The sequence below is a fragment of the Rhinoderma darwinii genome, unplaced genomic scaffold (genome assembly GCF_050947455.1).
Source record: "Rhinoderma darwinii isolate aRhiDar2 unplaced genomic scaffold, aRhiDar2.hap1 Scaffold_538, whole genome shotgun sequence".
Taxonomy (NCBI): domain Eukaryota; kingdom Metazoa; phylum Chordata; class Amphibia; order Anura; family Rhinodermatidae; genus Rhinoderma; species Rhinoderma darwinii.
Window position 1 is genome coordinate 56,649 of NW_027464087.1, and position 21,784 is coordinate 78,432.

General features: G+C 48.3%; 1 protein-coding gene across 2 annotated transcripts; it reads left to right on the top strand.

The window, feature by feature from the left end:
* Positions 1 to 1,440: 1,440 nt before the first annotated feature.
* Positions 1,441 to 8,261, top strand: LOC142722913 (histone H3-like centromeric protein A). Of its 2 annotated transcripts, none has more exons than XM_075848904.1 (5): positions 1,441 to 1,512; positions 5,257 to 5,355; positions 7,048 to 7,184; positions 7,253 to 7,330; positions 7,640 to 8,261. In XM_075848904.1, exons 2-5 carry the CDS (start codon positions 5,271 to 5,273, stop codon positions 7,769 to 7,771), a joined length of 432 nt encoding a protein of 143 aa, XP_075705019.1. In that variant the 5' UTR covers positions 1,441 to 1,512; positions 5,257 to 5,270; the 3' UTR covers positions 7,772 to 8,261. The 2 variants fall into 2 exon arrangements, with proteins under 2 accessions (XP_075705019.1, XP_075705018.1); XM_075848903.1 differs by having other exon boundaries at positions 1,461 to 1,512; positions 5,254 to 5,355.
* The last annotated feature ends 13,523 nt before the right edge of the window (positions 8,262 to 21,784 follow it).

The window sequence follows — 21,784 nt, forward strand, 5'->3', positions numbered from 1 at the left end:
TGTCATCCATAGCTCCGTGTTATCCATAGCTCCGTGTCATCCATAGCTCCGTGTCATCCATAGCTCCGTGTTATCCATAGCTCCGTGTGACCGGAGCAAACGAGCAGATATGTCATAAATGTCAGGTAGATTGGGGTTCCACCTCCGCATTCACTACTATGGGAGTTACGGAAACAGATCAGACAAAGCCGGAGGTGGGACCCTCATCTATATGACATCCTATGGATACGTCATAAATGTGTCTGATGGGAAGACCCCTTTAATGAGTATATCAGTAATAGTATAACTAGCAAGTACCAGCCGCTACCCCTCCCCCCTCATTGCAACACCAAGTAAGGCCCCATGCGCACGACCGTATTTTCATCTATCCCGAAAAACTGTCCATATTGCATCGGTATATACGGATCCGTAAAAAAAAAGAGGGAGGATGCAAATGATGTCATCAGCATGTTGCATAGCAACGCTTCCATAAATACGGTCAGAGTACGGATGCGTATCCATAGCCGCCCATATTTACGGAAGCGCCCATAGACTTCTATGGGAGAGTCCCTGCTGTAATTACTGATGAAAAATATGGTCGCGTGCGTGGGGCATAAGAAACTGCAGCTGCATCCCCCTCCTCCCTGTTTACAGTTTTTCACTAGATGGAACTTGCACGATCAACGATGTATCCAGTGAGTCGGCGCTCATTTACACGAGCCGACGCACGCTGTACGGGGATGAGCGATGGTTAATACGATGGTCCGTGCTCGTACAGTTTACGTATTGTCGGCAGCACATCCCCTGTTTGTACGCTGTGGACAACGACGATTTTTTGGGACGCATAAAAAATGTGATCAGCTGACCAATGAGTGTAGTTTATCGTTTGATCGTCGCTGCCTGTGATCGAAAACAAGCGCTCGTATGATTATCGGCATTGGTAAAGGGGTCTTAATGTCAATAAAAGGTTTTTTTTTTATATCACAACGTTTCTAAGCATTTTCTATAGAACTTGATAGAAACCCATCGAGCCTAAAATAGACCCATCCTGGAACCCAGGGGTATAAACAGGCTTTTCTTTACAGCCCGAGGTCTTGATGACGTCATTGAGACCGCGCGGTGATCGTGTATTATAATTATTATAGATTGTGGGAGATCAAACATCAGGATATAGTTTTGTTGGCTTTAGCGATGGTTTGAACATTTGGTGTACTTCTATTAGCCACAAGGGGGCGATACATAACTTGGAAGAACGCAGTGCGGGAGCCTTTTGGTTTTTCTTGGCTTTTATATTGTGGGGCTATTATATAATCTATACCAGTGGTTCCCAACCGGGGTGCCGCGGCTCATCCACGGAAAAAAAAAATAAAAAAAAAAATTTTTGTTTACATGTTTTTTTTTTTTTTTTTTTTGCTACAAGCTCCGCCCCCGACGTTGTAGCAGACGTGACGCGCGGACGTCTGTTACAAGCACCGCCCACAGCTTCCCACTAGAAGCCTGACGGAGGGAGAGGAGCCATTAACACTGGGAAGGGTAAGTGCGGTTTTCTTTACTTTCTTAGCAGTTGTGTGAGAAATGGAGCCAGGGGAATGTGGGTAGTTGTAGTTCTCTCCTCTTATACCTCCTCCCTGTAATGTCCTCTGATATCCCATAATAACAGCCTGGACATGCTAGGAGTTGTAGTTCTCTCCTCTTATACCTCCTCCCTGTAATGTCCTCTGATATCCCATAATAACGTCCTGGACATGCTGGGAGTTGTAGTCCTCTCCTCTTCTACCTCCTCCCTGTAATGTCCTCTGATATCCCATAATAACGTCCTGGACATGCTGGGAGTTGTAGTCCTCTCCTCTTCTACCTCCTCCCTGTAATGTCCTCTGATATCCCATAATAACGTCCTGGACATGCTGGGAGTTGTAGTCCTCTCCTCTTATACCTCCTCCCTGTAATGTCCTCTGATATCCCATAATAACAGCCTGGACATGCTAGGAGTTGTAGTTCTCTCCTCTTATACCTCCTCCCTGTAATGTCCTCTGATATCCCATACTAAGTCTGGACATGCTAGGAGTTGTAGTCCTCTCCTCTTATACCTCCTCCCTGTAATGTCCTCTGATATCCCATAATAACAGTCTGGACATGCTGGGAGTTGTAGTCCTCTCCTCTTATACCTCCTCCCTGTAATGTCCTCTGATATCCCATAATAACAGTCTGGACATGCTGGGAGTTGTAGTTCTCTCCTCTTATACCTCCTCCCTGTAATGTCCTCTGATATACCATAATAACAGTCTGGACATGCTGGGAGTTGTAGTCCTCTTCTCTTATACCTCCTCCCTGTAATGTCCTCTGATATACCATAATAACAGCCTGGACATGCTAGGAGTTGTAGTTCTCTTCTCTTATACCTCCTCCCTGTAATGTCCTCTGATATCCCATAATAACAGTCTGGACATGCTGGGAGTTGTAGTCCTCTTCTCTTATACCTCCTCCCTATAATGTCCTCTGATATCCCATACTAAGTCTGGACATGCTGGGAGTTGTAGTCCTCTCCTCTTATACCTCCTCCTGTAAACTTTCTCTGATATCACATAACATCCTGGACATGCTGGGAGTTGTTGTTCTTATACCTCCTTATTTATTCCTTCCCCAGGGGTAATCACACTTTCTGTCTGTGATGGTCCCTTTACTAGAGGGGCAGATGGTTATTTTATCGGGGGGCGGGGGGACTGAGGCTGATGGTGGCTTTACTGGAGGGGGCTGATGGTCATTTTACTGGGGGGACGGAGGCTGATGGTGGCTTTACTGAGGGGTCATTATAATGTGAGTGGGGGGCTGACGGTCATTACTGTGAGTGGGGGGCTGACGGTAATTACTGTGAGTGGGGGGCTGACGGTCATTACTGGGAGTGGGGGGCTGACGGTCATTACCGTGAGTGGGGGGCTGACGGTCATTACTGTGAGTGGGGGGCTGACGGTCATTACTGGGAGTGGGGGGGCTGACGGTCATTACTGGGAGTGGGGGGCTGACGGTCATTACTGGGAGTGGGGGGCTGACGGTCATTACTGGGAGTGGGGGGCTGACGTCATTACTGGGAGTGGGGGGGCTGACGTCATTACTGGGAGTGGGGGGGCTGACGGTCATTACTGGGAGTGGGGGGGCTGACGGTCATTACTGTGAGTGGGGGGCTGACGGTCATTACTGTGAGTGGGGGGCTGACGGTCATTACTGGGAGTGGGGGGCTGACGGTCATTACTGTGTGTGCGGGGGCTGACGGTCATTACTGGGAGTGGGGGGGCTGACGGTCATTACTGGGAGTGGGGGGCTGACGTCATTACTGGGAGTGGGGGGGCTGACGGTCATTACTGGGAGTGGGGGGCTGACGGTCATTACTGTGAGTGGGGGGCTGACGGTCTTCAAGTGGTTTCCGCCTCTCACCTCCCATTGAAATTAATGGGAGGCAGAAAAAAACTGCGGCGCTCGTTTGGTGCTTTTTTGTCTGCGGTTTTTGCATTCGCTTCAACGGCTTAAAAAAAATGTGGGAAAAAAATGAATAAAAAAAAGTCAAACAGCGCTGTCAATTCAAAATCTGCATCAAAATTCGTAAATGAATTTCGAGGCAGACTTTTAGTTTCTGCCTTACAAAAAAACGTTGTGTGAACATAACCTAAGAGTGTACTGCTTGTTTTTCGCCATTTTTTGTCGTTTTGCAAACAATTTTTGGTAGGGGTGCCCTGAGAATTATTTTTTTTCCCTGGGGTGCCTCGAGCCTGAAAAGGTTGGGAAACTCTGATGTATACAGTCGTCCTGGTGTATCTGGCAGTTTTCTAGAGTTCAGTGTATAATCATTGATAGATACGGTGACGCTGAGATCACGCCGGGCAGCACGTGCGTCCTCATGAATTATACAGGATACAGACAATATTATTAAAGAGGAGCCGTCACTTCTCCTGACGTGTCTGTAAGGCTCTGTTCACACGCAGTGAGCAAAAACGTCTGAAAATACGGAGCTGTTTTCAGGCGAAAACAGCTCCTGATTTTCAGATGTTTTTTTAACCACTCGCGTTTTTCGCTGCGTTTTTTACAGCCGTTTTTGGAGCTGTTTTCACGAGTTTATGAGAAAACGGCTCCAAAAACGTCCCAAAAAGTGTCCTGCACTTCTTTTGACGAGCCGTGATTTTGCGCGCCGTATTTTGACAGCGACACGTAAATTTAAGGCTCGTGCGAACAGAACATCGTAATTCCCATTGAAAGCAATGGGCAGATGTTTGTAGGCGTATTAGGGGCGTTTTTTCAGCCGTAATTCGAGGCGTAAAATGCCAGAATTAGGTCTGAAACCACTGCGTGTGAACATACCCTTATAGTAAATACCTGTATTCCCCATGAAATAACTATTCTGGAGCGTATTTTCTCAGATCTCTGGCTTGTGCCATTCCTCTGTGGTTCCTCCTAGAAATGTATGTATTAATAGATAACCTGGTGTTGCCATTCTCCTCATCAAAGGTCGTGTCCCTACAGTCTCTCTGTCAGCACTGATTGGACGTTGTCAGTTTGTGTAGGGACACACCCCCAACTGGTAACACACAGCTGTCAATTCTTACATTTCCAGGAGGAATAACAGAGAAACGGCACAAAGCAGAGAGTCCTAAGAAAAGTTGCGCACTCGACTGAATGTTTCTTCTCCTCTTCTATCGTGTGTGTTGATTTTATACATTTTCGCTGCTGCGTGTCTAGAGATCATATGGATTATTAGATGTTTTATTTCTGTATATTTGTACTGCGTTGTTGCAGCTCATCGTCCTCCAGCTGCGGCCTTTCATTTCCATGACGACTGCTCCACTTTTCCTTTGCTCCAGTTTTAAATTTCCCACCTTTGTTTGGATTACGGATTCTCTGTAAGGTTCTGTGCACACGACCTATTTTCAGGCGTTTTACGCCTCGAATCACGCCTGAAAAGACGGCTCCATTACGTCTGCAAACATCTGCCCATTGCTTGCGGGATCTGCTGCGGGTAGCTCTTCTGTTGCCGCATTATTAAATAGATCATTGATGTCGCTGTTCTGGTAATTGATGCCGCGAGGATCTATTGTATGCATTGATGCAGCGTGCGTTAATTACTGACATCCGGCAATCTCATATCTTCACCGTCAATGTCATCACTTTCTTGTCACTTGCATTGGTGGCATCAGTCAGTATAAAACCGCTCAGTTTATCCTACGTCACCTGTGATTCTGCTGAATTGTCACCGTCTCTTATCTGCTTAACTGATTGTATGACTCTCAGCAGCGTTTTACATCATCATGAAACCACCCCAGAAAAGCTCGTCCCGCAGGAAGTCGGCGCAGCCGCAGAAGAAACCTGCAGCTCCTCCTCAATCTCCGCCAAGTAAGAGAAAGTTGCAGTTTGATCATCTTATCACTCTTATTATATATTTTATTTTAAAAATGAATCCCAGATAACCTCGGGTCGTGTAATACTAGATTGTAATCCGTTTCTCAGCTTTATATCTTAGAGGGTTCGTTTCTATGCAGGTAAAAATCTGTTACTTACCGAAATTTCTGTAGCACAAGGCCGCCACTAGGGGGAGCAAACTGAGGACTGATTTATATAGGCACAACAGGAGCTGTATGCATGTGCACAATCGTCTCCCCCTAGTGGTGGTTGCAGGAAGCACGTTACTATATGGCTCTGGGAAGGGAATCTGAGAACACAGCTCACACCCATGAAGATATATTATGAAATGAGGGATCTAAGAATTTCCAACCTGCAGTCCGACCGCTCTATTCATTCCCTATGGGATCGACGGAAATAGTCAAGTTTGACTGCTCCTTGCCCAATTATGCACTCTGCCGTGAGCGGCTCCGCGCAGGCAGGCGCGATGTTGTGACGTCAATTTCTGAGCCTTTTTTCTACTCCATTTATGCAGCGTGTGGATGAGACGTGTTTTATCTCATCCACTTTGCTGCTACTGTATTATGCTGCCGATTTTTCCGCATTATAATACAGGTATACGCCGTATTTACGCAATGTGTGAACTGACTCTAACCCCTCCACCCACCCCCCCGCCAGTCCCCGCAAAAATGTTCTTGCATCAAACCGGTCCTCGGTGCAAAATAGGTTGGGGACCACTGCCATAGAGAATGACTTGTGACCACCCTCTGGGACCCGCACTCTTGTTAACAACCCGCAGCGATCCGGCATTTATCACCTATCTTGTCGATAGGTGAAAAATTATTTTCGTGGTACAACCCCTTTAATCAGGTATCAATGGGACTTGATGGACCCCAAATTATCAGTCATAGAAAAGTATCTAAAATTTGAACGTCCACATTTATATCTTTTTAGGTCCAACATTCTGTGCTGATTAATTTCTTAATGTCGTTGTACAGCAGTGTGAGCACAGTTTTCTGAAACGGAGCTCTAAATCTCCTGCGTAGACAGTTACATGGTATAATTTTGTCTCCCTGCAGCCACCACTAGAGGGAGCTCACTGCATACTGTTTTGTTACCAAGTTCAATGTACAACCATATACAATGAGCTCCCTCTAGTGGTGGCTGCAGGTAGCATGTTATGTTTTAAATCTGTTTACCTGATGTTCCTTGGGGGACATTAAGGTAATAGGCCATGTTCACACAGGGCAGATACGCGGCGTAAAAGTACACAGCGTATTGGCCCTGGGCACCGGAGGTAATTCTGGCTGAAAAACTGCAGTTTTTCGGCTGGAATGTCCATAGAAGGTAGAAAAAAAACCCATACTTACCCGTAGCCATGGTGACGTGTCCCTCTGATGTTCTGCAGCAGTCATATGGGATGAGACATCATCCCTGGAGGCCGGGTTGAACGCAGGAGCAGAGAGATCTGGGTAAGTTTGGCGGTTTTTTTCCGCTGCGTCTGGATGAGATTTGTTTGAATCTCCTCCACTCTTCTGCTTCTGTATTACGCTGTGGAGTTTCCGCAATGAAATCCGTTGCAGAAAATCCGCCGTGTTTACGCTACGTGTGAACCCGGCCAGACAGTGAATTTCCATGTAGCGGGAGATTCATTTTCAGCTGTTATTATGGATTTCTTTCTTACAGGTAGAGGGGAAACAAGTCACAGACCGAGCACGCAACGAAGAAGACGCTACCGCCCAGGAGCCCGTGCGCTGATGGAAATAAGAAAGTACCAAAAATCAACCAATCTGCTCATTCAGAAAACCCCGTTTTTCCGCCTGGTGAGTGGATGTGTCCTCTGCGGCTGCTCCTCTTTATTGTCAGTGATATTCCCCTTTTATTCTTGCAGGTGAGAGAGATCTGCCTGAAGTATTCCCGCGGCGTGTTTTACTACTGGCAAAGCACCGCACTTATGGCGCTACAAGAGGTCAGTATCTCATACAATGCACTGTCCATGTAACGCATGGGTCAACCAGAGAGGGAGCTGCTCCTTGCAGTGGTTCACTACTCAGCCCCCGCCCCCTCTAACACATCCATATGCCCTAGCGGGACATTTGCAGAGGGGTTGTGATGCATTGTGGGAGTTCCAGAGGCCAGACCCCCCCCCCCCCCCCCCACCATCACTCTAGCTAACAGCTCATAAAAGTGAAATCTGATCAGTCCTTCGAGCTGTGTAGTAAATTATACCGGGAGTGCTGTCACTTTAAGAGGGACTAATGCTCTTCTGTATCCACAGTCAGCTGAGGACTTCCTCGTGAGTCTCTTTGAAGATTCTTACCTCTTCAGTCACCAGGCCAATAGGGGCACTCTCTTTGTGAAGGACATGCAGCTCGCACGGAGAATCCGAGGCATCCCGTATGAACTGTGATAACGCTGCCGTTTTATCTCTCAAGATTTGATGAAGAATGATCACGTGTAAATAGTTTTATATTAATGGAGAAAATCTATTGGGAAATACAAGTTTTACCATTGCATAAAAGATCCAGTTTGGAAGAGTAAACCGGCTTTAGCGCCCCCTCCTGACACTGGTTACAGTGGAGGCTTTTTCTTTGTTTTATCTGTTCATGGGAAAGTTGTTACAACCAATATGGCTGCCGCTGCAGTTTGCAGGGTGGTATTGCAGTAGTTTTTCTGTCCAGCTATGTAATGGGTTATAGGGGTCCAGGATGTAGCACAGAAAATGACCACAAGGCGGCACTGCTGGACAAAACCGCTAACAAAGACGCTGGACACAACCGCTAATGAAACCTGATCTGGCCGACCTTCTAATTGTTCTGCTGAGTTTATGATCCGCTTCCTGTTTTTATTCTGTGAAGATTTGTTAATTTTTTCAAATAAAAAAAAAATGTATATTATAACTTTGATCTTCATCATTTTAGACTAATCTTCATAAGGGCTTGGATATGATCAATGACTCCAGCTTCGCTGTAGTTCAATACTCTTGCTCTGTCCCACCCCCATTCTTTACACTGCAGCTATGCTTGTTCAGAGTGTTTGCTGTGTGGGTGGGTGTGTGGGTTGGGTCCAGAATTATTTGGGCAGTGACACAATCTTCATGATTTGGGTTTTGCTGCCACCACATTGGATTTGAAATGAAACAACTGAGATGCAATTGAAGTTGAAGCTTTCAGGTTTATTTCAAGGGGTTAAACAAAAATCTCCTGTGAAAAGTTTAGGAATTGCCACCATTTTTCTACACAACCTCCTCATTTCAGGTGATCAAAAGTGATTGGACAAATTAACATTACCATAAATGTTTTTTTTAATACTTTGTAGAGAATCCTTTGCAGGCAATGATGGCCTGAAGTCTGGAACCCATGGACATCACCAGACGCTGGGTTTCCTCCTTTTGTTTTTTTTGTTTTTTATATTTCAAATTTTTTATTTTCAAGAAAAGAAATGGGGATACAGAAAAAGAAAAGGGGGTGACATGGGTACAGAAAAAGCCCATGAGGGCCGATCATTTCAACCTATATTTCAACAACTATAAGTAAATATGCAATCAAAGTCCTCCCAACATAGTACCATCAATACACTACAAGCATTAGTATAGCAAGACAGGAATACCAGCATTACACCCTCATCCGCCCCTCCATCACCCACATCTCAGTCAATTCTTAGTAACGATTGATTCAAATAGGGAAGTAAACGAAGGGTAGAAGGACAAAAGGAAGGGGGGGGGGGGTATAGGGAAAATCTTAAGAGGGAGAAGGGGAGATGTTCTCCCCTCACTCTCTCCCCCCCCCCCCCCCCACAGCACATCACAGACCAGAGAGAACTCAAGAGCTCCCTGGTTCTCCACTAATCAGTTCACCCATGGCCCTCTTGTATCTGCCCGACTTGCAGAAGTCAAACCAATAGAAGCAGGTTTTCTGAAACTGTGTTGCTCGTTCGGGTGCGGAATGGAGCAACTCCTCCATTCTCCGAATTTCGTGAATGCGCTCCAGCCATTGTCTAGTCACAGGAGGCTCAGAGGATCTCCAACCCCCCCGAGAATACAAGCCTTAGCTGCGTTCAGCAAATGTCTCACTAACATCTTCCTGTAGCGCCCCACAGGTATATCGTGGTGGTGCAGCAAAATCCATGCCGGATCATCTCCCAGCGAGATTCCTGTGATCTCCAGAATGATATCTTGAACCTCTGACCAATAGGTGCGAAGGTTCTCACAGCTCCAGAATATATGTAAAAGCGTTCCCTCTTCTCTGCCGCATCTCCAACATAAAGGAGAAACATCCGGGAACATTTTATGTAGCACATGTGGGACTCTGTACCAACGGGATAGTATTTTAAAACTGGTTTCCTGATAGGCGTTACTAATAGACGCCTTATGTGTGAGGAGCATGATCTTTTCCCTTTGCTCTTGTGTTTGGGTATGTTCACACGGCCTATTTACGGACGTAATTCGGGCGTTTTTGCCCCGAATTACGTCTGAAAATAGCGCCTCAATAGCGCTGACAAACATCTGCCCATTGAAAGCAATGGGCAGACGTTTGTCTGTTCACACGAGGCGTATATTTACGCGCCGCTGTCAAATGACGGCGCGTAAATAGACGCCCGCGTCAAAGAAGTGACCTGTCACTTCTTTGGCCGTAATTGGAGCCGTTATTCATTGACTCCAATGAATAGCAGTGCTAATTACGGCTGTAATGGACGCGGCGTACAAGCGCCTGCACATGCCGGTACGGCTGAAATTACGGGGATGTTTTCAGGCTGAAACATACCCGTAATTTCAGCCGTAACGGACACCCTCGTGTGAACATACCCTTAGAGTAATCTGAAGATCTCTTTCCCATTTCGTAATATATGGTGGGATGAAATCCTCAGCAGGAGTGAGCAGCACGCAGTAAAGACTGGACAGGGCCCGTCTCACATGCCCCGTTTGAGAACACAAAGTTTCAAAGGAAGATAGAGCTCGGTCATAGGAAGCCGGTGTAGGTAGTCTTGACAAGTAATGAGTCAATTGTAACGCCTGCCATTGGGACGGGTCCGGGATAACCCTCTGGCTGGGAAAGCTCTTCTCCACGCAGCCAGGCCCGCCATCAGGGGGTATTAGGGGTACTGGTGTGAGGGGCCCGGCCAAAGCTAACTGAAAGGGGGCCCGGCAACTGCCGCGACATTCTTTTGGTAGGAAAAAACGGGCCCTTGCAATGCCCGTTTTTTTCACCAAAAGAATGTCGTGAGCTGCTGCGGGCCCCCTCCCCATGGGGGGCCGTCAAACCGCCCTCGCGCGACCGATCGCGCGCACAAGGAAACTCCCGCACGTGCGCAGTCGCGAGCGCGCACCCACTAACGCCCGCACTCGAGACCGCACGCACCCGCGAAAGCCCGGAAGCGCGCACCCGCGATCGTCCGCGCGCGCACCCACGATCGCCCGCGCGCGCACTAGCGAACGAAGCACGCGCAGCCGCGGTCACACATGGACAAAACTTACCTGGAGCCTGGCTGGAGGTGAAGGACTGGACGTCTGGACCGAAGACCTTGCCTGGAAGACATCGCCGGAAGAGGACTGGAGTGGGAGCAGCTCTTCTGACACGGTGAGTAAATTATCTCAAAGTGCTGTTTATGTATGGCCCTGTTCACACAGTATTTTGCAGGCAAAAAAAAATCTGCCTCAAAATTCCTTAAAGAATTTTGAGGCAGATTTTGACTTGCCCACACTATCTTGCCGCGTTTTTTGCCCGCGCCGATTGAGGACAGCAGACAAAAAACGCAGCGAAAAATGAATTTTCTGCCTCCCATTGATTTCGATGGGAGGTCAGAGGCGGAACCGCGGCAAGAAAGGACTTGCTGCTTTTTCTTTTTTCCGCGACTGGCTGCCATTGATTTCAGATTAAATCAATTGGAGGCGGTTTTGGAAGTTTTTTGGTGCTGATTCTGACGCAGTGTCCGAGTCAATATCAAGGCCCAAAAACTCTGTGAACTGGGCCTTATTGTTAGGGCTTATTCAGACGAACGTGTAATACGTCCGTGCAACGTGCGTGATTTTCACGCGCCTCGCACGGACCTATGTTAGTCTATGGGGCCGTGCAGACCGTCAGTGATTTTCACGCAGCGTGTGTCCGCTGCGTAAAACTCACGACATGTCCTATATTTGTGCGTGGTTTGCGCATCACGCACCCATTGAAGTCAATGGGAGCATGAAAATCACGCCCAGCACTTCCGCAGCAGTATAAACTATGAATGAAAACAGAAAAGCACCACGTGCTACAAACATACAAAGAGAGTGTCATAATGATGGCGGCTGCGCAAAACTCACGCAGCCGCGCATCATACGCTGCTGACACACGGCGCTGTTATGGACCTTTTGCATGCGCAAAATGCCACGTTTTTTGCGCGTGCAAAAAGCACACGCTTGTGTGAATCCGGCCTTAGGGTAGGAACACACTAGGCATGAACACTGCGGATTTTATGCAACACATTTTATTGTGGAAAATCTGCAGCGTATTACAGTCGCAGCAGAGTGGATGAGGTTTGAACAAATCTCATTCACACGCTGCAAAAAAAATGGACCTGCCGTGTGGCTTTTGGCTTTTTAAGCCGCAGCATGTCAATGTATTCTGTGGAATCGCTGCTCCTCTGTTGCGGAAATGCTGCGGTTCTGCCGCAAAAAGCACACATGAGAAAAAAAAAAAAGGCACTTTTTTAAATTTATAAAAAAGTTTAGACTTGCCCCGGCCGTAGTCCTGGTGACGCGATCCTCTATTCTTAGCGCAGCCCGGCCTCCTGTCATGACGTTTCATCCCATGTGACTGCTGCAGCGGTCACATGGTCTACAGCGTCATCCCAGGAGGCGGGGCTACGTTCAGAAGAGAGAGATGCGTCACCAGGACTACGGCCGGGGCAAGTCTAAACTTTTTTTTTCCTGCAGGATTCCCGCAGCGGACAAGCCTCACGAAACCTGCGCCACTATTTGGTGCGGTTTTGCGGGCAGAATTCCCTTCTGCTACCGGGGCGGATAAGCCGGAATGGTGACGAACGGAAACCATTAGCGATGTTTTCGTCACCAGTGAGATCAATGGTGACGGAAAAGTCGCTAATGGTTTCCGTTCGTCACCGTTCCGGCAGGTTTTCGGACGGAATCAATAGCGTAGTCGACTGCGCTAATGGTGACGGAAGCTGTGCTGTCACTTTCACTTTCCGTTGCGGGGTTCACCCGACGGAATCCTCAGACGGAACCCCGGAACGGAAGCGAACGGTGATGTGAACAGGCCCTAACACAAAAGTTTTGTATTTTTTTAAGCTGGTTCACAAAAAAAAATAATTCCAAATTCTACTGGACCAACTGACTATTTAGAGACCGGCAGCAGCTCCAGGAGCGACATCATAAGGGTAGGAACACACTAGGCGGATATGCTGAGTAAAACTCTCGGTAGCCGCAGGGAATTCCGACAGCAAAACCGCACCAAATAGTGGCGCAGGTTTCGTGAGGCTTGTCCGCTGCGGGAATCCTGCAGGGAAAAAAAAGTTTAGACTTGCCCCGGCCGTAGTCCTGCTGACGCATCTCTCTTCTGAACGTAGCCCCGCCTCCTGGGATGACGCTGTAGACCATGTGACCGCTGCAGCAGTCACATGGGATGAAACGTCATGACAGGAGGCCGGGCTGCGCTAAGAATAGAGGATCGCGTCACCAGGACTACGGCCGGGGCAAGTCTAAACTTTTTTATAATTTTAGAAAGTGCCTTTTTTTTTTCTCATGTGTGATTTTTGCGGCAGAACCGCAGCATTTCCGCAACAGAGGAGCGGCGATTCTACAGAATAAATTGACATGCTGCGGCTTAAAAAGCCAAAAGCCGCACTGCAGGTCCATTATTTTTGCAGCGTGTGGATGAGATTTGTTCAAACCTCATCCACTCTGCTGCGACTGTAATACGCTGCGGATTTTCCACAATAAAATGTGTTGCATAAAATCCGCAGTGTTCATGCCTAGTGTGTTCCTACCCTAAGGCCGGATTTACACGAGCGTGTGCTTTTTGCGTGCGCAAAAACGTGGCATTTTGCGCATGCAAAAGGTCCATAACAGCTCCGTGTGGCAGCAGCGTATGATGCGTAGCTGCGTGATTTTCGCGCAGCCGCCATCATGACACTCTGTTTGTATGTTTGTAGCACGTGGTGCTTTTCTGTTTTCAGTCATAGTTTATACTGCTGCGGAAGTGCTGGGCGTGATTTTCACGCACCCATTGACTTCAATGGGTGCGTGATGCGCGAACAATGCACAAATATAGGACATGTCATGAGTTTTACGCAGCGGACACACGGACACACGCTGCATGAAACTCACTGACAGTCTGCACGGCCCCGTAGAGTTAGATAGGTCCGTGCGAGGCGCGTGAAAATCACGCACGTTGCACGGATGTATTACACGTTCGTCTGAATAAGCCCTAACAATAAGGCCCAGTTCAGAGTTTTTGGGCCTTGATATTGACTCTGACACTGCATCAGAATCAGCACCAAACAACTTCCAAAACCGCCTCCCATTGATTTAATCTGAAATCAATGGGAGCCAGTCGCGGAAAAAAGAAAAAGCAGCACGTCCTTTCTTGCCGCGGTTCCGCCTCTGACCTCCCATCGAAATCAATGGGAGGCAGAAAATGCATTTTTCCCTAAGTTTTTTGTCTGCTGTCCTCAATCGGCGCGGGCAAAAAACGCGGCAAGATAGTGTGGGCAGGTCAAAATCTGCCTCAAAATTCGGTGCGCGGTTCCAGGCGGTCGCGGGTGCGCATGCGCGGGAGTTTGCGGGTGCGCGCGATCGGTCGCACGGGCGGCAGTGTTTGCCGGACCCCATGACGACCCCCATGCTACCCAGGGCCGCCATCAGGGGGGGGTATTATGGGTACTGATGTGAGAGACCCGGCCAAACCTAATTGAAAGGGGGGCCCGCAGCTCACGACATTCTTTTGGTGAAAAAAACGGGCCCCATTGCAGGGACCTGTTTTTTTTCTACCAAAGGCAAGTCGCGGCAGTTGCCGGGCCCCCCTTTCAATTAGGTTTGGCCGGGCCTCTCCCATCAGTACCCATAATACCCCCCCTGATGGCGGCCCTGGGTAGCATGATATAGTGCTGGACGGAGTACCTTTAACAGGCGGTGCCACGGTAGGGGGGCCCAGAAAATTTAGCTGTAGGGGGCCCTGAAATTCCTGATGGCGACCCTGCACGCAGCCATGCATTGCCCCTATAAAAATGACTTACTCTAAAATGCCCCTGCTGTACCCATATCTTAAAGGTCTGATCTGACAGACCTGGTGTAATGATAGGGGTAGGGAAACGGACAAGTGAGCCCTAATCTACCCGCCACTCTGTCCCTGCCTACTTGCAACGACCCGCCCTAGGCGACGGGGTACAACTGGGCGGCGGTCCCTACGCTCAGTAAGTGCACAAGACAAACATACAAGGGAATATAAAGCAACGGGAAAGGGGCAGTTGCCCACGGCAACACCGTGAGCAACAGAGTGGTGAACGAGCCAAGTCAAACCAGGAGAGCACGAGGTACAAAACGCAGAGCAGATGAGTCGTCAGAAAGCCAGGGTCAGAATGGAGCAGGATCAAATTGTTTGGAGCTGTAGCTGGGCCAGGAAACCACACGGAAAGAATCACAAGCAAGGAGGAACAGGAAAGGCAGGTATAAATAGACAGAGGGCGGGAGCTAGCTGAGTCTGGCCAAGCTGCTATAGGTTATACGGCCCAATAAACCGGGGAGCAAACTTCTTGGACGGGACCTTAAGACGCAAGTTCCTAGATGATAACCACACCAGATCCCCGACCATAAACAAGGGGTTAGCAGAACGTTTTCTATCAGCCTGAGTTTTTTGTACGCTCTGGGACGCCTCTAGGTTCTTCTGAACCTGGGCCCAGACTGTGCACAGTTCCCGATGAACGACCTCTACCTCGGGATTGTTGGAACTACCAGGTGAAACTGAGGAGAACCGTGGATTAAACCCAAAATTACAGAAAAAGGGGGAGACCCCTGACGAGTTACTGACCCGGTTATTAAGGGAAAATTCAGCGAGGGGAATGAATGAGACCCAATCATATTGACAGTCAGAGATAAAACACCTTAAATATTGTTCTAGAGATTGATTAGTCCTCTCAGTTTGGCCATTGGTTTCAGGATGGAAAGCAGAGGAGAAGGACAGATCAATCTCCAACTTCTTACAGAAGGCTCTCCAAAACAAAGAAACAAATTGTACCCCTCTGTCCGAAACAATATTTACAGGGACCCCATGGAGACGCAGGATGTGTTTGACAAACAAGGTAGCTAACGACTTGGCGTTGGGTAGTTTCTTGAGGGGCACAAAGTGGCACATCTTACTGAAGCGGTCTACTACCACCCACACCACCGACTTGCCTTGGGATGGAGGCAAATCGGTGATAAAATCCATGGAGATATGTGTCCAAGGTTTCTGGGGAATGGGCAACGAACGTAGTAAGCCCGCTGGTCGGGACCTGGGAGTCTTGGACCTAGCACAAACCTCACAAGCGGCGACGTAGGCCTTAACGTCTTTAGGCAACCCAGGCCACCAATAGTTTCTGGCAATGAGGTGTTTGGTGCCCAGGATGCCTGGATGACCAGATAGTGCGGAGTCATGATTTTCCCTAAGTACCCTTAGCCGGTATTGCAGGGGAACAAACAGCTTGTCCTCAGGAAGGTTCCCGGGAGCTGAACCTTGATCAGCTGCAATTTCAGAGACTAAATCAGAATCAATAGAAGAAATGTTTATACCGGGAGGCAAAATACAAGCAGGATCTTCCTCTGAAGGAGGGCTGGCCATGAAGCTACGCGACAGTGCATCGGCCTTAATATTTTTAGACCCAGCCCTATAGGTAACCAAAAAGTTGAATCTGGTAAAAAATAGCGCCGATCGAGCTTGTCTCGGGTTTAGCCTCCGGGCAGATTCTAGGAAAACCAGATTCTTGTGGTCGGTAAGGACCGTTACCTGGTGCCTAGCCCCCTCCAGGAAGTGGCGCCACTCTTCAAATGCCCATTTAATGGCTAAGAGTTCGCGGTTGCCAATATCATAGTTACTCTCAGTGGGCGAAAACTTCCTGGAGAAGTAGGCACAGGGGCGGAGATGGGTGAGGGACCTGGTACCCTGGGACAAGACAGCACCCACTCCCACCTCGGATGCATCAACTTCCACGATAAATGGCTCCATTTGGTTGGGCTGAACCAGCACCGGGGCCGAGATAAAGCACTTCTTAAGGACCTCAAAAGCCTGGACAGCCTCTGGAGACCAGTGGAGGAGATCAGCACCTTTGCGAGTGAGGTCCGTAAGAGGCTTAGCGATGACCGAGAAGTTAGCAATAAATCTCCTGTAATAATTAGCGAACCCCAAAAAACACTGTAGCGCCTTCAGGGAGGCAAGTTGGACCCATTCCGCCACAGCGGGGTCCATGCGGAGTTCATGAGGAGTGAGGATTTGACCCAAAAATGGTATCTCCTGTACCCCAAACACACATTTTTCGGTTTTTGCAAACAGTTTGTTTTCCCGAAGGACCTGGAGCACCTTCCTGACATGCTCAATGTGGGAGGGCCAGTCCTTGGAAAACACCAGTATGTCATCAAGGTACACTACAAGAAATATCCCCAGGTAATCTCTCAAAATCTCATTTATGAAATTCTGGAAGACCGCCGGCGCATTACACAACGCAAAGGGCATGACGAGGTATTCGAAATGACCTTCGGGCGTGTTAAACACAGTCTTCCACTCATCCCCCTCTTTGATGCGGATAAGATTATACGCCCCCCGTAGATCAAACTTAGAGAACCATTGGGCCCCCTGAACCTGATTAAAGAGATCAGGAATCAAAGGAAGGGGATACTGGTTCCTTACAGTGACCTTATTCAGGTTACGGTAGTCAATGCATGGCCTAAGACCACCATCCTTCTTCCGTACGAAGAAGAAGCCAGCACCTACCGGAGAAGTAGAGGGGCGAATGTAACCCTTGGCCAGGCATTCCTGGATATACTCTCTCATGGCTTCACGTTCGGGACAAGAAAGATTAAATATCCTACCCTTAGGAAGCTTAGCTCCTGGTACCAATTCGATAGCGCAATCGTATTCTCTATGAGGAGGTAACACTTCGGAGGCCTCCTTAGAGAAAACATCAGCAAAGTCCTGAACAAACTCGGGTAGCGTGTTCACCTCCTCAGGGGGAGAAATAGAATTAACAGAAAAACATGACGTACAACATTCATTACCCCATTTGGTTAGCTCCCCAGTATTCCAGTCAAACGTGGGATTATGCAACTGCAACCAGGGAAGGCCTAAAACCAAATCGGACGATAATCCCTGCATCAACAGTACAGAGCACTGCTCCAAATGCATGGAGCCAACAAGGAGTTCAAAAACAGGGGTATGCTGTGTAAAATAACCATTAGCAAGAGGAGTGGAGTCGATACCCACTACCGGGACAGGTTTAGGCAAATCAATCAAAGGCATAGCAAGAGACATAGCAAACTCCACAGACATGATATTAGCAGAGGACCCTGAATCCACGAAGGCGCTGCCGGTAGCAGACCTACCACCAAAAGAGACCTGAAAGGGAAGCAAGATCTTATTACTTTTCATATTTACGGGAAATACCTGTGCGCCCAAGTGACCTCCCCGATGATCACTTAGGCGCGGAAGTTCTCCGGCTGCATTCTTACGCTTAGGACAGTTGTTCACTTGATGCTTGTCATCCCCACAGTAGAAGCAGAGACCATTCTTCCTGCGGAAATCTCTACGTTGTTGGGGGGACACGAAGGCCCCGAGTTGCATAGGTACCTCTGAGTCTTCCGGGGAAGAACGAAGCGACAGAACCTCGGGAGGCATCATGGGGGAGTCGGAGGAGAAAACACATAAACGTTCGCGTTGTCGTTCCCTGAGACGTCGGTCAAGTCGTACCGCTAAAGCCATAACCTGGTCTAGGGAGTCAGAAGAGGGATAACTAACTAGCAGGTCTTTCAGGGCATTCGACAGACTCAACCTAAACTGGCACCTTAAGGCAGGGTCATTCCACCGAGAAGCTACGCACCACTTCCTAAAGTCAGAACAATACTCCTCAACAGGTCTCTTACACTGACGTAAGGTCACCAGCTGACTCTCGGCAAAGGCAGTCTTGTCAGTCTCGTCATAAATGAGTCCGAGAGAAGAAAAGATCAACGGAGGAAAGTTCAGGGGCGTCAGGAGCCAAGGAGAAGGCCCATTCTTGGGGCCGTCCTGGAGCCGGGACATAATTATACCCACTCGCTGGCTCTCAGAACCTGAGGACTGGGGCTTTAACCGAAAGTAAAGCCTGCAACTTCCCCGAAAGGAGAGAAAAGCCCTCCGGTCCCCTGAGAACCAGTCGGGCAACTTGAGGTGGGGTTCAGGAGTTGAGGTGAGGGGAACTACCAAGGTAGCATCAGGCTGGTTGACCTTCTGAGCCAGGGCCTGGACCTGTAGGGAGAGACCCTGCATTTGCTGAGCCAGGGTCTCAAGGGGGTCCATAGTAGTGTCAGGGACCAGGGTAGACTAGGTATATGGGCTTGTGATTATGTAATGATAGGGGTAGGGAAACGGACAAGCGAGCCCTAATCTACCCGCCACTCTGTCCCTGCCTACTTGCAACGACCCGCCCTAGGCGACGGGGTACAACTGAGCGGCGGTTCCTACGCTCAGTAAGTGCACAATACAAACATACAAGGGAATATAAAGCAAAGGGAAAGGGGCAGTTGCCCACGGCAACACCGTGAGCAACAGAGTGGTGAACGAGCCAAGTCAAACCAGGAGAGCACGAGGTACAAAACGCAGAGCAGAAGAGTCGTCAGAAAGCCAGGGTCAGAATGGAGCAGGATCAAATTGTTCGGAGCTGTAGCTGGGCCAGGAAACTACACGGAAAGAATCACAAGCAAGGAGGAACAGGAAAGGCAGGTATAAATAGACAGAGGGCGGGAGCTAGCTGAGTCTGGCCAGGCTGCAATAGGCTCTCCCACTCCTAAGCCTGCCAGCCTGAGTGGTGGAAGCTGGAGTCAGTCTCAGAGAGATAGACTCAGGTGAAGACTGATTACCTCTGGAAGTTAACCCCGAAGCTGTGCCTGGCAGATCCTTTACACCTGGGCCAAATTCCGGGTTACCCAAAACCGGAGTGAGGGGTGATAACAGTTGTGATATTCCCTCTCTACTCCGCACCTTTCTAAACACCTGTAAAGTTGGATATATGGTAGGATGATCACAAAATTATTTTTTTCTATATAATATTGCTTTTAGTATGTCATTAAAATAAATTTTATTTATTTGTGTTGTACTTTTTCTTTTTCTTTTTTTTCTTTCTTTTACTCTATGGGGGTGCCATTTTTTTTTTATCTCTGTATGTGTCGATTAACGACGCATACAGAGATGGAATACGGCAGTTACAGGGCATAGGAGTCAATGAACGGGAGCCGTTCCATTGACTCTGCTCTCTGTCTCTGTACTGCGCAGACGCAGGTCAGAGTCACACAGCAGAGCAGCTGTTTGCAGGGAGATAGCAGGCGCCATACTGAAGACCAGCTGCACTGCAGGTAAGGTGTGTGTCTCTTTCTGTCCCACTCTCTATCTCACAGACCCCCGCTTTCGTGACCCCCGACGGGCCCCCCCCCCCTTGTATGAAGGACACATGATGCAACTGTACTGGGAAAGCCCTGAACGATAAATCTCTCTAGTTGTGCTGAGACTGTTTGGGGATGTGACTAATGAACCTCTCACACTCCAGTAGGAAGGGTAATGGTGGTCACCCAGCTTTCCCAGACCCCTGAACGATAAATCTCTCTAGTTGTGCTGAGACTGTTTGGGAATGTGACTAATGAACCTCTCAGTCTCAGCACAACTAGAGAGATTTATCGTTCAGGGGTCTGGGAAAGCTGGGTGACCACCATTACCCCTCCTACTGGAGTGTGAAAGGTTCATTAGTCACATCCCCAAACACACTCCAGTAGGAGGGGGTAATGGTGGTCACCCAGCTTTCCCAGACCCCCGAACGATAAATCTCTAGTTGTGCAAAATCAAGTGTAATCAAGCATTTTTTTTAATGTGCTTTTTGGCACGTAAAATGTGCAAAAAATACACGGCGTGTGAACCGGTCAACTGAAAAGTCATTCTCTTCACTTTCATCATTCTAAGGGTATGTTCACACGCAGTGTTTTCAGCTGAAAAATCGGAAGCAGGACGCCTGCAAGCGTCTGCCCATTGGTTTCAATGGGAGATACGGCGTTCTGTTCCGACAGGGCGTTTTTTACGTGGTCGTTTTCCAAAACCGGCACGTAAAAAGATGCCCGCCAAAATGAAGTGTACATCACTTCTTGGGACGTTTTTGGAGCCGTTTTTAATTGACTTTATAGAAAAACAGCTCCAAAAACGGCCGTAAAAACGTGAGTTAGATTAAAAAATGGCTGAAAATCAGGAGCGGTTTTCCCTTTGTTTAGTAAGCGTGTGAACATACACTTAGCCTTTTGGTGTTTCCTATAACTTCTGCCAGATGCAGAATCACACCCAAAATGGCTGCCGGACACTGCTTAGCAATTTGAAGACACCTTTTCCTGGCTTGTGGGAGGGGGGGGGGGGTGAGATTCCCTCCCACATTTACGGCAGCTGTGAGTCAGGTTGCTTTGCCTTATTCACCTTGCTGTAATTCTGGGAAGTTCTCCCCCTGGTGGCCAACATAGGAAAACATGTCAAATTATTATTTAATTTTTAATACTTTCCACCATATGGAAGAAAAAAAAAAATACAGCAAAAAACTTAAAAAATATAATAGCAATAAGTAACAACACTTAAAAAAAAAAAAGTTTAATTCGCGACACATTCCCTTTAAGGCAGCAGAATAGGCTAGTAAAGCTCTGTATATTGGCACACACCTCACACTCCATTACGGACCATAATTGCAGATAAAAATACTCATCCATTCATTTCTATTGCAAATGGACACCTCCTATATTTACAGGGCCACCTGATCGCATCCTGCAATATTGACACAGATTAAAGAGAACCTTTAATCTTTAACCCCTTAACGACCAAGGACGAAAATGAACATCATGGTCGGCTGCTAGTTCCCGCACCATGACGTTCATTTTCGTCCGCATTTCAAACTGTCACTCTGTGTAAACACAGAGTGACAGACCCGCGCTGACAGTTGTCCCCGACAGCTGAGACATCAGTCTTGCCGGACAGCGGACCATCGCCGCTGATTTCGGCAGTTAACCCCTTAAGTGCGGCGACGGAATGCCGTCGCCGCATTTAAGTGGTTTGAAGCTCATCAGCAGCCCCCACGAAGTGATCGTGGGGGCTACCGATGCTTGTCACGGCAATCGGAGGTCAGATAATGACCTCCGGGTTGCCATGCACGGAAGCCTCGGAGGAACAGCCTCCGGCCGTTCCTCCTCTGC

Excerpts from the sequence above, each read along its gene's own strand:
- LOC142722913 (XM_075848904.1), top strand. The coding sequence starts at position 5,271 with ATGAAACCACCCCAGAAAAGCTCGTCCCGCAGGAAGTCGGCGCAGCCG. Across the intron at positions 7,185-7,252 it reads AAACCCCGTTTTTCCGCCTG|GTGAGAGAGATCTGCCTGAA; the intron begins GTGAGTGGATGT and ends TTATTCTTGCAG. Across the intron at positions 7,331-7,639 it reads CACTTATGGCGCTACAAGAG|TCAGCTGAGGACTTCCTCGT; the intron begins GTCAGTATCTCA and ends CTGTATCCACAG.